The sequence below is a fragment of the Somniosus microcephalus genome, chromosome 23 (genome assembly GCF_052327205.1).
Source record: "Somniosus microcephalus isolate GS21.2 chromosome 23, FLI_Smic_1.0, whole genome shotgun sequence".
Taxonomy (NCBI): Eukaryota; Metazoa; Chordata; class Chondrichthyes; order Squaliformes; family Somniosidae; genus Somniosus; species Somniosus microcephalus.
Genome location: NC_141009.1, coordinates 14,171,368 through 14,182,905, shown reverse-complemented (window position 1 = coordinate 14,182,905; position 11,538 = coordinate 14,171,368). Strand labels below are relative to the sequence as shown.

General features: G+C 45.3%; 1 protein-coding gene across 4 annotated transcripts in view; it reads left to right on the top strand.

Moving 5' to 3' along the window:
- ccdc180 (coiled-coil domain containing 180) overlaps window positions 1-11,538 on the top strand; it is a 185,032-nt gene continuing 173,494 nt past the window's right edge. For 3 of the 4 annotated variants that reach the window (XM_085965436.1, XM_085965435.1, XM_085965434.1), the window contains exons 1-2: window positions 5,603-5,688; window positions 9,043-9,233. In XM_085965436.1, coding sequence (XP_085821562.1) covers window positions 5,629-5,688; window positions 9,043-9,233 — 251 coding nt within the window. In that variant the 5' untranslated portion in view covers window positions 5,603-5,628. Of the gene's footprint in view, window positions 117-5,563; window positions 5,689-9,042; window positions 9,234-11,538 lie in introns of those variants that run through there. The other variant, XM_085965433.1, reaches the window with a different exon arrangement.

Genomic DNA, 11,538 nt, shown 5'->3' with positions numbered 1-11,538 from the left:
CAACCTCGCAGGGGAGGCAACCTCAATCCTTTTATAATGTAAAAACAAATTATAAATTAAAGTTTGGCTTCGGGCTCATCACAAAGGGATGGCTGAGCAATTATTTATGTTTTAAGGTAGGTCATTGAGCATATAAGATTATCATGGTGCATTTGTGGATCTAATAAAGGTCTTTTAAGATTATGAAAGGATTTGATAGGATAGGCTTAGAGAAGTTTCCACTTGTAGTGAAGTACAAAAACTAGGGGCCATAAATTTGAGAGTCACTAATAAATCCAACAGGGAATTCAGGAGAAGCTTCTTTACCCAGAGAGTGGTGAGAAATGTGGAACGTGCTACCACAGGGGGTGTTTTTATAAAATTTGTTCACGGGGATGTGGGAGTTGCTGGCAAAACCAGCATTTATTGCCCAGCCCCTAGTTGCCCTTGCCGCTGCAGTCCATGCGGTGATACTTCTTTAAAAGCGCTTTGGTATAAACTGAGTGTCTTGCCAGGCCATTTCCCACATTACAACAGTAGGAATTGATGTATTCCTAACTAATAACTGAGGTCGACTCAGGAGAACAATCAAACAGGTCTTTATTATAGGATTTGACGAATTCCAGAAATAACAAAGATCGATGCAGGAGAGCCATGGAGCAGGTCTTCACCCAACGGGGACGCCACGAGGACTGCCTGGGCAGCCCCGTGGATTGCGTCATGACATCGCGTTTGCCCGCGTTTGGGTGGTCACGTGATCGTGCGACTTGACGTCATCGCGTTTGTCCGCGTTTGGGTGGTCATGTGATGTGCGACGTGACGTCATCGCGTTTGCCCGCGCTCTTAAAGGGGCCACGCCCCGTACATGCAAAACACTATATACAAAACCCAGTAATGCCCAACACAATAGTACAGGTTTAGGCTGGTGTTAGAACATCATTAAAGGGAATTATATACAATTAGCTAGATTAACTCAGTGGTACCCGCCACAACTCCACTTCAAAGCGAAGAGTTCACCAGACTGATACCTGGGATGGCAGGAATGACGTATGAGGAGAGATTGGGTCGATTGGGCTCTATACTCACTGGAGTTTAGAAGAATGAGAGGGGGATCACATTGAAACTTATAAAATTCTAACAGGACTAGACAGACTAGATGCAGGAAGGATGTTCCCGATGGCGGGGGAGTCCAGAACCAGGGGTCACAGTCTAAGGATAAGGGGTAAGCCATTTAGGACAGAGATGAGGAGGAATTTCTTCACCCAGAGAGTGGTGAACCTGTGGAATTCTCTACCACAGAAGGCAGTGGAGGCTAATTCATTAAATACATTCAAGAAGGAGTTAGATATATTTCTTAAGGCTAAAGGGATCAAGGGATATGGGGAGAAGGCAGGGACAGGGTACTGAATTTGGATGATCAGCCATGATCTCATTGAATGGCGGAGCAGGCTCGAGGGGCCGAATGGCCTACTCCTGCTCCTATATTCTATGTTTCTATGTTTCTGTGTAAAAGTACTTCATTGGCTGTAAAGCACTTTGAAACGTCTGGTGGTCATGAAAGGCCCTGTATAAATGCAAGTCTGTCTTTCTTTCTTTCTTCAGAGGGCAGTCTAAGGGATACGGTAGCACCGTGGCTATGTTCTGACGAAAGCTCATCGACCTGAAACGTTAACTCTGTTTCTCTCTCCACAGATGCCCGCTGAGTATTTCCAGCATTTTCTGTTTTTATTAGTGGTTATATTACTGGGCTAGTAATCCAGAGGCCTGGACTAATGATCTGGAGACATGAGTTCTAAATCCCACCATGGCAGCTGGGGAATTTAAATTCAGTTAATTAAATAAATCTGGAAATAAAAAGCTCGTATCAGTAATGGTGACCATGAAACTACCGGATTCTCATAAAAACCCATCTGGTTCACTAATGTCCTTTAGGGAAGGCAATCTGCCATCCTTACCCGGTCTGGCCTATATGTGACCCCAGACCCACAGCAATGTGGTTGACTCTAACAACAAGAACAACTTGTATTTATATAGCGCCTTTAATGTAGTAAAACATCCCAAGGCACTGCACAGGAGTATTTTAAGACAAAAAAATTGACACCGATCCACATAAAGATAAATTAGGGCAGGTGACCAAAAGCTTGGTCAAAGAAGTAGGTTTTAAGGAGCGTCTTAAAGGAGGAAAGAGAGGTAGCGAGGCGGAGAGGTTTAGGCAGGGAATTCCAGTGCTTAGGGCCCAGGCAACTGAAGGCACGGCCACCAATGGTTGAGCAATTTAATCAGGGATGCTCAAGAGGGCAGAATTAGAGGAGCGCAGGGGGGGAGGTTAAAAAAAGTTAAGCCAAATGTTGGGCCGAATGGCCTGTTTCTGTGCTGTACATTCCATGTAATGATGTAATTCCATGTGATCTCCAGTGGAATCGCTTACACTGAGTCGGAGGGCACCCAGTTTTTAGAACAAATATACGCACACAATTCTTGGGGACTCCCTGTCCCAACTCACCAAACATAACGGCCACCAAATGTCAAAAAGCACAAAGTGCAGCCAAACTGTTTGGGAATATTTACGGACTCCTTTATTGCCTTCCTCCCACCTCCGCCACGCACTTTGGGTTGCCTCAAAATCTTAATTTAATCTGCCTGAAAGGGTTGTTGAAGCAAATTCAATAATGGTTTTCAAAAGGGAATTGGATAAATACTTAAAAGGGAAAAATTTGCAGGGCTATGGGGAGAGGGCAGGGGAGTGGGACTAATTGAATAGCTCTTTCAAAGAGCCGTTACAGGTACAATGGGCCAACTGGCATCCTTCTTTGCTGTAGCTATGATTCTTATTCTTCACATTCCTAAAATTTTCCTCAGGTTGCACGCTCTGTATCTATTAGCAGGTCATTGCTTAGTGAGCAAATTTTAGAGAAAATAGCTTTGCAAACAATACAATGCTGATTTTCTTTGTTATTTGTGTTGGAGTTTGGAGCATGGTTGTGATGTTCAAGAGGTAACCTGAGCTTTCCCTCTGAGGCCTCTGCTTACAGACTCACTGCGGGGAAGTAATTTATATCCTCCCAAACCCGTGAGACCTCTTCCACCTAGAAGGACAAGGGCAGCAGGCACACGGGAACACCATCACCTGCAAGTTCCCCTCCAAGTCACACACACCATCCTGACTTGGAAATATATCGCCAACTCTTCATCGTCACTGGGTCAAAATCCTGGAACTCCCTCCCTAACAGCACTGTGGGAATACCTTCACCACACGGACTGCAGCGGTTCAAGAAGGCGGCTCACCACCACCTTCTCAAGGACAATTAGGGATAGAAACATAGACATAGAAGATAGGAGCAGCAGTAGGCCATTCGGCCCCTCGAGGCTGCTCCACCATTCAATGCGACCATGGCTGATCATCCAAATTCAGTACCCTGTCCCTGCTTTCTCCCCATATCCCTTGATTTTTTATCCTTAAGAAATATATCCAACTCCTTCTTGAATATATTTAATGAATTGGCCTCTACTGCCTTCTGTGGTAGAGAATTCCACAGGTTCACCACTCTCTGGGTGAAGAAATTCCTCCTCATTTCTGTCCTAAATGGCTTACCCCTTATTCTTAGACTGTGACCCCTGGTTCTGGACTCCCCGACCATCAGGAACATCCTTCCTGCATCTAGTCTGTCCAGTCCTGTCAGAGAATTTTATAAGTTTCAATGAGATCCCCTCTCATTCTTCTAAACTCCGGCGAGTATAAGCCCAATCGACCCAATCTCTCCTCATACGTCATTCCTGCCATCCCAGGTATCAGTCTGGTGAATGTTCACTGAACTCCCTCCATGGCAAGAACATCCTCAGATAAGGCGACCAAAACTGCACACAATACTCAAGGTGTGGTCTCACCAAGGCCCTGTACAACTGCAGCAAGACATCCTTGTTCCTGTACTCAAACCCTCTCGCTACGAAGGCCAACATACCATTTGCCTTCTTAACCGCCTGCTGCACCTGCATGCTTACCTTCAGCGATTGGTGCACAAGGACACCCAGATCTCGTTGCACTTCCCCTTTTCCCAATCTATTGCCATTCAGATAATAATCTGCCTTCCTGTTTTTGACACCAAAGTGGATAACCTCGCATTTATCCACGTTATATTGCATCTGCCATGCATCTGCCCAATCACCCAACCTGTCATACTGGAGTTTCTTGGCATCCTCCTCATAACGCACACACCCACCCAGCAGTGTGTCGTCTGCAAACTTGGAGATATTACATCTAGTTCCCTTGTCTAGTCATTAATATATATTGTGAATAGCTGGGGTCCAAGGACCGATCCCTGCGGTACCCCACTAGTCACTGCCTGCCATTCGGAAAAAGACCCGTTTATTCCAACTCTTTGCTTTCTGTCTGCCAACCAGTTCTCTATCCAAGTCAATACCTTGCCCCCCAATCCCATGTGCCTTAACTTTACACGCTAATCTCTTATGCGGGACCTTATCGAAAGCCTTTTGAAAGTCTAAATACACCACATCCACTGGTTCTCCCTTATCTATTTTACCAGTTACATCCTCAAAAAATTCCAGTAGATTAGCCAAGCACGATTTACCTTTTGTAAATCCATGTTGACTTTGTCCGATCCGGTCACTGTTTTCCAAGTGCTCTGCTATTACATCTTTTATAATGGACTCTAGCATTTTCCCCACTAGTGATGTCAGGCTTACCGGTCTGTAATTCCCCGTTTTCTCTCTACCACCTTTTTTGAATAGTGGGATGGGCAATAAATGCTGGCCTTGCCAGCGACGCCCACATCCCATGAATGATTAATAAAAAAATAGGTCCATCAGTACCGGATTGTTGGAAGTTTCTCTACACTGGAAGCTGCTTGGCTCCTCTCGCTGAGGCAAGACCAGGATATCCATACCTAGGGCAGGTCCTAACTCAAGTCTCGCACGAGAGTCTTGAGCCACTTATTAGGGAAGTGTAGTTGAGATGGTTTCCCGTTGCCTTCCTTGCAATTTTTACTTTCAGAGTACCTTCTCCTAGGCCAGGCTGCAACCAAGGCTAAAGAGTCCCATTTACCCTTTACACATGCACCCTTCGGACGCAAGTACCCCCGCTGGATGTGAACCCAGTATTCAGAGTCAGCGCACTGGCCTCCACAATCAAGTAGTGATCCAGAGGCCCCGCACTCTCACTTTCTGGATTTGGTATCTCTTGGAAGGCAAAGCCTGACAAAGGGTCATGATTGGGTAACTGGACAGTCAGTCAGAACAAGCTGAATCCTGGACTACAGAAATTGCAATTTTTTTCGGTGATAACCTCATTGACTCCAGGATCCACAGATCCCTGCTTCAAAACTTGTATTTTAGGAGAATCACAGCATTACAGTTGGGTTTTAAGTAAACTGAAAAGTTTCCAAAGAACTGTTAATGCTTCACTTATTTTTATGGAGGTGGGGTATTGTGGGGAAAGATCGCAGATATAAAATTGTACAAATATTAGCATATTGTATTCCTCTCTGTTTTTGACAGCACTATGGCTACCTCCTATATTTGCTGCTGAATTTGGTTTCCTCTTTAATAATATTCTCTCCATCCATTTTAGAAGCAGGTTGTTTCCTTGCCTGATGCTGATTCATTCTGAATGATGAAAGATTGTTCCATTCCATAATGGGTGAAGTTCGTGTTGTACCCAGTGGAAAGGTCTACAGGCAAATCTTTGATGCTGAGGTAAAGACAAAATAGCCTCCTGATCTAATTTACAGTGCATCTTATTGCAGGGCTAGTGCTGTAATAGCTGTTGTGCCTGGCTTTTAACTGCAGCTGTGGGTGCAGGGTGTGGAGGCCAGGGCAGGCGGGAGGTGTCCAGGAGTGAAGTTAGGAAACACTTCTACACTCAAAGGGTGGTAGAAGTTTGGAACTCTCTACCGCAAACGGCAGTTGATGCTGGGTCAGTTGTTAATTTTAAATCTGAGATTGATAGATTTCTGTTAACCAAAGATATTAAAGGATATGGGGCAAAGGCAGGTACAGGAAACTCTCTTTTTACCAGCACCTAAATAACCGGAAATCTCTCTTAACCGGCAAAATTCAGGAGTAGGTTCAGGTAAGTTTTACTTCATATTAGTGGCCGTGTAACCGGGGTTCCTGGATCTGTGGCCGTGTAACCGGGGTTCCTGCACCTGTTGCCATGCAACAGGGACGCCTGGATCTGTGGCCGTGTACGGGGCTCTCGTACCTTAGTAAGTATACCTCTCTGTAATCCAGACTTTTTGATCAACCGGCACCACGCCGGTCCCGTCGGTGCCGGTAAAAAGAGAGTTTCCTGTATATGGAGTTAGGCCACAGATCAGCCATGATCTCATTGAATGGTGGGACAGGCTCGAGGGGCTATGTTCCTATGACTGCGCTGACGTAAGTCCCTGGCCTCATTGCAATCATTCAGGACATGGGATTTCGCTGCTGGGGACCTCAGGGAATGGTCCCTGGTGCTAAGATGAAGGCGGGGGTGGGGGGGTAGTGGGGTGTGCATCCAGAGCCTTTTGCGGTCAAAGGAGGGGGAGGGCAGCCCGGGGCAGGGGAGGCCCAAGCTTTCCTTGTGGCACTCGGAGGACCATTCCTGCTCCTTCTGGCCCATAAGGAAACTGTAAAAAATTAATACTTGCCTGGGCCTCTTCTGGCTACAATCCTGCCTGCCACCAGGTTTCATTGGTGGTCTCTGCATTGAGCGTCACTGCAGCGATCAGCAGGTAAAATCACGTCGGGGTCCGAATTACATCATCGGACCCCGCTGTTTAAGTGAGGCCCCCAGCCCCGACAGCGCAGAAAACCCAGCAGTTAAAATAGCGCCGTGCGTGAATGCAGCATGAAAAGCCTGACTGCCATTTTAACCACCTGCCTGCCTCATTCCTGCTGGCGGGCAGGGTTTAAATCATCCCTGATGTATCGGTTGACCTTTTGTTGGTAGCCTTTTTATGTTTGGAAAGCTTTAAAAAAAAATCTGAGTTACTGAGCAGATTTCACTTTGATTGAGCGAGACTGAGCTATGGAATGGGCAGCACTTAGTGACAGGTTGAGCGTTATGGAATGGACATCACTGTTGGTGACAATCAGTCAGAATTCAGCCCTGTTATTGACAGAGCAGTTTCTATGGAACAATCATCACTGTGATTCACAGAGCAAGTATTAGGGAGCGGTTCTCAGTATTATTGACAGAGTGGCTGTGATGGGCAGCCATCATTGTGATTGAATGAGTACAGCTGAATTCATATAAATGGGATAGTTACCATGCCAGTCAAAAAGGCTGCAGGCAAAAGTTCCAAAATTGTTCTGGTGATTTGTGTCACTCGTATGACTGAAATATATTATTGGAAGAATGGTCACTGCGCAGAGCAGCTTTCAAACTATTAGCAATAAAATTGAGGGATAATCCTTAAGGTAATTTCAATCAGACTAATTAGATTCATCCAAATTCCAATATCAATTTGAATTGAGAGCAGCGAGTGTTACGTGCTGAAGGTGAGAGAGAGCGAGAGAGAGAGAGCTGGTGATGCAGTAGTACGGGACATCTTTTGTTCTTTTCATCAGGGACTCATCCTGGAACATGGCCCCACAGACTGAAAGAACTTTGCTGTCTTATCTGGAGGGTGGGGGCTAAGTGAAAAGGGCCAGTGTGAAAAAAAACCTCCCGACGCATGTGCCTCTTACAACATCTAATCTGACAGAAATACCAGAAGGGTAGGGGGGTACTCTAACCGTGGGGTATTTCAGCACCAATTTACCACACGTGGCAGATGCTATTCTGGCCGTCAAGGTGGAGTTATGGTGTCTGTCTTGGCTTTGAGGCCACAGTTTAAAACTATTATAAGTAGCGACAGGTTAATAAGACGATTAAAACAAAGCATTGGAGTTCATTTCTAGAGGGATAGAATTGAAAAGCAGCAAAGTTATGTTAAACTTGTACAGAACCTTGGTTAGACCACACTTGGACTACTGTGAACAGTTTTGGTCGCCATATTATAAAATGGATATAAATGCACTGGAGAAGGTGCAAAAAAGATTGACTAGAATGGTATCAGAACGGAGAGGTTATACCTGTCAGGAAAGATTGAATAAGCTGGGGATCTTTTCTCTAGAAAAGAGAAGACCGAGGGGTGACCTGATCGAGGTCTTTAAGATTATGAAGGTATTTGATACGGTAGACATAGAGAAGATATTTCCACTTGCGGGCAAGACTAGAACTAGGGGCCATAAATATAAGATAGTCACTAATAAATCCAATGGGGAATTAAGGAGAAACCTCTTTACTTAGACAGTGGTTAGAATGTGGAACTCACTACCACAAGGAGTTGTTAAAGGAGTAGACATATGAAGGAGAAAGGAATAGAAGAATATGTTGATGGGTTTAGATGAAGAAGGGTTGGAGGAGGCTCGTGTGGAGATTAAACACCGGCATAGACCTGTTGAGCCGAATGGCCTGTTTCTGTGCTGTAAATACTATGCAATACTATGTACAGGAAACTTTCGATTATCCGGCCCCTAAATAACCGAAAATGTCAGTTAACCGGCAAAATTCAGGAGTAGGTTCAGGTAACTTTTATTACTTTTATTACTTTTTTTACTCCATTTGTTGCTGTGCAAGGGTGTAGCTGCAGCTGTTGCTAAGCTACAGAGACGCTTGCAACTTGTGCCGATTGTTCTGAAGCTGGGTTTGTTGCTTTATACGGAGCTCTGAGCTCCGTATCTTTTACTATAGCGTTCGGTTATCCGGAATTGTTGATGAACCGGCACCACGTCGGTCCCGTCCGTGCCGGATAACAGAAAGTTTCCTGTAACACTTCTAATTTAGTGTTAAATTAGCAATTTCACTCAGAATACTGAACCGCTGATGTGGGAAATAGAAAGCTAGTGCAGTGGAACATGTAGAACATGTTGCAGTTCAACATCTCTTGATTTGATTCTAGCAAAGCTTAAAAATATCATCAGTCTGAATAATGTGAAGAGAAATATTATTTTTGGCATTGTATCAGTTCTTACATTCAAAAAGATACATTTCAATTTTTAAAAATCTGCACACCTGTGAAGGTTCAGCTCGTCCGTACATTGGGTGAAACAAGAAGAAAATCCCTGCACCATGGTATTCCCTTTGACAGTGGGAGGATTCCCATTGTTCGGAATCTGGACACACCGACAGGACAAATCCTCTCACATCGTCAGCGTACATGGATGGAGGGATTACTAAATGATGGCTTCACTGAAAACCCAGTGTTGCACAGGTAACTTGTGTCGAGTCAATCTCAGTGTGGTACTTTGAAATATAGACTAATTTTGATGGGCTCAGTCTGCATTTAATGACACCAATAGCAACAGATAGCTCGGACTGATTATAAGGCAGCAATCTAGTCAGTGGGCTTCAGATGGGCTTTGATTATCATTTCAAGTAGCACATAACAGTCGCCCAATCCACGAGAAGAGACTACAGGTACTGTCTTTGAATCTCTTGTGGAATTTGTTTTTTTTTAGCCTTAGATGCTTTTTCATTTAATGGCTTTTGAATTTTCTTCCTTCCTGTCCCCCACCCCTTCTGGAATCACAAACTCACGCTGAGATACGGTTTGATAGGCAGCTGCACTCCAATGCCTGGTCCAAGTCGCCATTCTTTGTGTGTGTGAGCCTTGACGGTAAGTGTCAGCAGGGAGCATCACAGCCGAACCTGATCCTGACCTCGCCAGGTGTCAACGCTTAACCACCTCCAATAAGGATCAGAACCAGGGACCCTGACTGTTTTCACTCTCCCTAATCGGGGTGCTGAGCCTAATTGCCGCACTCTTGCTCCCGCAACCTGCTGAGCACAAAGTAACATTCGCAGTAGCAGGCAATAGGTGTGATCTACAACCAATTCAGATAGAGGAAGACTGACAGTGTTGTAAGGCTTCAAATGGGAGTGGCAGAGTGGGGAAACAAATGATTTTATAATTTGATGGATTTTAAAGAAAAATGACTTGCATTTCTATAGCGCCTTCCACGACCTCAGGACGTTCCAAAGCGCTTTACAGCCAATGAAGTACTTTTTGAAGTGTAGTCACTGTTGTAATGTAGGAAACGTGGCAGCCAATTTGTGCACAGCAAGCTCCCACAAACAGCAATGTGATAATGACCAGATAATCCGTTTTTTTTAGTGATGTTGATTGAGGGATAAATATTGGCCAGGACACCGGGGATAACTCCCCTGGCTCTTCTTTGAAATAGTGCCATGGGATCTTTTACGTCCACCTGAGGGAGCAGACGGGGCCTCGGTTTAACGTCTCATCCAAAAGATGGCACCTCCGACAGTGCAGCACTTGCCTGCCTGCCAGCCTAGATTTTTTTGTGTTCAAGTCTCTGGAGTGGGACTTGAACCACAACCTTCTGACTCAAAGGCAAGGGTGCTGCCCACTGAGCCACAGCTGACAGACAGATTAATATTTGCTAATTTTATATTAGTACAATTTTTGTTGTTGTCATCATCATTCATCACTTATTTTGATTCGGGAAAGACTCTTGATGTGAAAACAAAGATTCATATCCTAAAGACTTAAAAAAATGCTATAAGCGCAAATAGAACCAATTTAGTTGAACTACAGTGAATAATAGAGTTTAAATTTTATTTAGGCTGGTACTTGCAATGTTTAGTGCATGAACATTAAGGGGGGGATTTTTAACTGGCAGCATATTTTGGGTGGGGGGGGTGCGGTGGGGCAAGCATCAACTCCCTCATCCTTTCTTCCCCCGCAATCCCGGCGTCATCAATTTGAGGCACAGGCTATTTTGACTCCTGGTCCCCATTTATGTCTCACTGTCCAGCTGCTAGCAGTTGAAGATTGGGCAGCCCGGAAGCTCCCCGTTAACAGTCTGGTAAGTCGCTGCAGGGGTTTTCGGCAAGTTCTCGTGGGTGGGATGGTGGGGGGCGGGGGGAGAGGCCTGGGTGGGGGGGGAGAGGCCTGGGGGTGGGGGGGGGAGGGAAAAGCCTGGGGCAGCAGAGGCTCAGTTTTTCCCGGTGGGGCCTGGAGGAGCACCCCTGCTGCTCCTGCCCCCACAAGTGAAAGCTTTACACCTGTCTTACAGGATCTCTACTTCCTGCAGACCAGGTTTCACCGAGCAGGCCAGCTGTGACGAGCACCCCTCTCAATCGGTGGTTAAAATGACATCAGGGTCTGGACGACATCATAGGACCCCGATTTGCATAAGTTAATAAGGCCTACAAAAGGGGCTCAATTAAGGTGGTGGTGGGCAGGAATCGAATGGGAATGAGGAAGTAATTTTTCAGAAATATAGAAACATAGAAGATAGGAGCAGGAGTAGGCCATATCCAACTCCTTCTTGAATATATTTAATGAATTGGCCTCTACTGCCTTCTTTGGCAGAGAATTCCACAGGTTCACCACTTTCTGGGTGAAGAAATTCCTCCTCATCTCTGTCCTAAATGGCTTACCCCTTATCCTTAGACTGTGACTCCTGGTTCTGGACTCCCCGACCATCGGGAACATCCTTCCAGCATCTAGTCTGTCTAGTCCTGTTAGAATTTTATAAGTTTCAATGAGA